Raw genomic sequence first — 3,046 nt, forward strand, 5'->3', positions numbered from 1 at the left:
GATCCGGTACAACAAAGACTATTTGACAAGATCATTTAGGTTTCACATCTAGGTTAAAACTCTAACTCTCACTACAAAACCGGTTGAAGAGTATGCTTCTACTGAGATACTTCAATAGCCTCCATGTGGAAAAAGCTCAGCGTCAGCGAGGGAATTACATCTTCCCAATGCTATTTCTCTTGGTGATGTTCAACAATAAGAAGCTCTTTCGGTTATTTGCGGAAATGCAAGGGAAGACGTCAAGTCAGTGGAGATTCCTAATTTTGGGAAAGGAAGTGAGATTTCTAAACTATCAATTGCACCAAACAAATTGAATCGGCCACCGGGTATTGATTTGGGCATGATCTGATTTGCAATTTTCTATGGAATATGAGTCCCGGTTTAGATATTAGACAGATCCTGCTTTTGGAACAAGATCCTGAATTGAATCCATAGCTACATTATCTGAAATTGTATAAATGCTTGATTGTCATCTTGGATGAAAGATTGAGGATTGCATATGGTCAAGCGAACTGGGCTACAGTTATGCTAAAATCAATTGGCTCCGCAAATAAATTAGCGTAATGCTCTCCGCTAATAACCCAAGCTGGTAGCGGTTGCGATAACTGAACAACTGTTTTGAGCGTAACAAAGCCCGCGGCACTGCCAAGCCGAAGGTGCAAGCGGGGCTTATGCCTAACAACAAGATTCTTGCGTGAGAGAATCTTGCATTTTGGCGTAGCATTTCTTTATTGTCAATTATAAAATCAGTAATCACTGTCCCACCACTCTTACTCTATCCCAGCTGAGCGCTGGCATCTTGCGTACAATCCTACACCACGGAGCGCGCCCAACCGCGGCTTGACGTGGGTTCCGATGTGGAGACGACCCCTGCGACCCCGCCCTCAACTTTGGGCGTGCCTCTGAGCGGGAGGTCACGGGACCCGCGGTCGGCACAACCCCTCACGTGGGCCCCACGTGCAGAGCCCGCGGTCGGAGAACTGCCCACGGTGGCTCGCCGTCGGGCTTTTGACCCACGTGGGGCTTCTGTCCGGCGACCGCCCAAAGCCGCACAGGATGGCAATCCCATCTGGACGCCGTGTAATGTCCGACATCACCGACAGCGGGGACCCGCCGTTGGGCCAACGGCAACGTGAGAAATGAGCCGTGTTTCTTTTATTTTATTCTCGGACAAAAACAGCAGGTTTCTGCCAGAATAATCCGCCAGTTAGAAAAACCGGCGGAGTTTTTTTTGAGAGGAACCGATGGATTCAAGTTTTGAGTAAAATAAATCCAAATCAATTGCCGGGTTTTTCTTAAAAAAAAGATACAATAGTGCAGAAGAAAATTGTCCAGACAGAGAAGGAATAGTTCGGAAGCAAACAACAGAAAAGAATAAGTAAAGAAATAAAAAAAATGGCTTTGCCAAGCGGAAGAGAAAATAAGGGGAAATGGGTTGAAAGATCAGTGGAGAATTGCAGGGACAATCCCGGTGTCAACAGAGGCCTGGACCTCTTCAATGGTAGGCACTGTGAACTCGGCCTTGTCCATTTGCTTGTAATACCGGTTGTGAGAGAATAGTTCGAAGTCTTTGTTCAAGACGATGACTGAATGGCTTTGGCAAAAAAGAAATAAAAAAATGTCAGTAAAGGGAGTAGAAGAATTAGTGGAATGATAAGGAGGAAATGCTCACTGTTCTTGGAATGCATATGATGAACCGCGTAGAATGCGCAATCGGTCATCAATGTCCAACCATTGTGAATCGTTCCTGCTTTTATGTGCCAAGAAATGCACCATGACAAGTCAACAGTAGCAGATTTGGGCCCGCATTGCGTAGTTATCTTTCACTTGTTGCGTAATCTTGGCCTTTGTTAGCTTGTGTCCTTTTGGTGGGAGATTCTTGTATATCTATGAAGAAATTAACATTATATTAGAAAAATATATATCTTTATTTGCCGATTCATGATTTACCTACTTTGGTTAGTAAGTCCTTGCGATTAGGGATGGGACCATTAACCTTTATCTTCTTGGTCTCCTGTGTATTTAACAGAAGCTAGCAAAAGAAAACAGAAAGAGATCAGATCATTATGTTTGAAGGCAAAGCTTGTTGAGGACTCACCATATCACAAAGATAGCTTTGTCGATACTTTAAGAGATCAGCAATTAATCTACGATAATTGGCAAGTCCTTGCAAAGTCTCCATCACATCAGGTGGCGGTATGTGCTCTTGCTTCCACTTGTTGGGCTGTCTGTCAAGGGTATCCTAGAGGCATAAAATAGGACAAATTTATTTAGAACTCATTGAAAAGAAAAAGGAATTCAAACTGACCAGCATTAAGAAGAACAAAGAATTTGGAATTGTCCCATTGCTGTGAGGATTATTAGAATATGCATCAATGGTCGGCTTAAGCAAGATCAGCTGAGCAGTTTCTCTGACAAAGTCCTGGTTGAAGGTGTTGGATTGATATACGGGCCAAAGCAAGAATCAAGGGTTAGATCGGATCAAAACAAGAGAAACGATAAGATCAAAACAGTTGATACCAACGCACCTTGAAAGTTGTATCACATGTATAAGTGGTGCGCTGCGCCAGACCAACGTTCTTTGAAACAGCCAGTTGGTGATATGCCCCATTAAAAAAGATAACGGCTGCATCGGGTGCTTCAGAGACATACTGTGCGGAAAATATAGAGGATGAGAGTCGAGATATCATTATTGTGATGTTCCTCAGAGTGAATCAGCAAAACATCATAAAGATACTACCTTGCATGCAATATTGGCAATCTTCAAATGATCTTGGTCAAGTTTCAGCTCAGATTGAAGCTCGGCACATACTTCCTTGATGTTGTCGTCAAAAGAATTCAAAGCCATTGGGCCAGCCATATTGACATCCCCGCGGTTAGGTGGAAGATCAAAGATGTTGTTAGGATCAGTAGGGTGGAATTTGTCAGAGGAGTTGCTGTCATGGCTGTGATCGGGTGAGGTTGGATCTTGATGAGCACCTCCAAAGTTGGACTGTTGGTCATCCACACCTCCACAGAGGAGCTCATCAACGTTGAGTGGCATCAT

At 43.8% G+C, this 3,046-nt stretch overlaps 1 protein-coding gene across 1 annotated transcript; it reads right to left on the bottom strand.

Annotated features, from left to right (window-relative positions):
* Nucleotides 1–1,443: 1,443 nt before the first annotated feature.
* PtA15_16A112 (uncharacterized protein) lies at nt 1,444–3,046 on the bottom strand (the record flags this gene model as incomplete). Its single annotated transcript, XM_053163770.1, has 8 exons — nt 1,444–1,586; nt 1,673–1,747; nt 1,828–1,887; nt 1,951–2,032; nt 2,099–2,242; nt 2,309–2,422; nt 2,529–2,651; nt 2,738–3,046. The coding sequence occupies 8 exons, from the start codon at nt 3,044–3,046 to the stop codon at nt 1,444–1,446; spliced, it is 1,050 nt and encodes a 349-aa protein (XP_053027761.1).

This window comes from Puccinia triticina, chromosome 16A (genome assembly GCF_026914185.1).
Source record: "Puccinia triticina chromosome 16A, complete sequence".
NCBI classification, from domain to species: Eukaryota; Fungi; Basidiomycota; class Pucciniomycetes; order Pucciniales; family Pucciniaceae; genus Puccinia; species Puccinia triticina.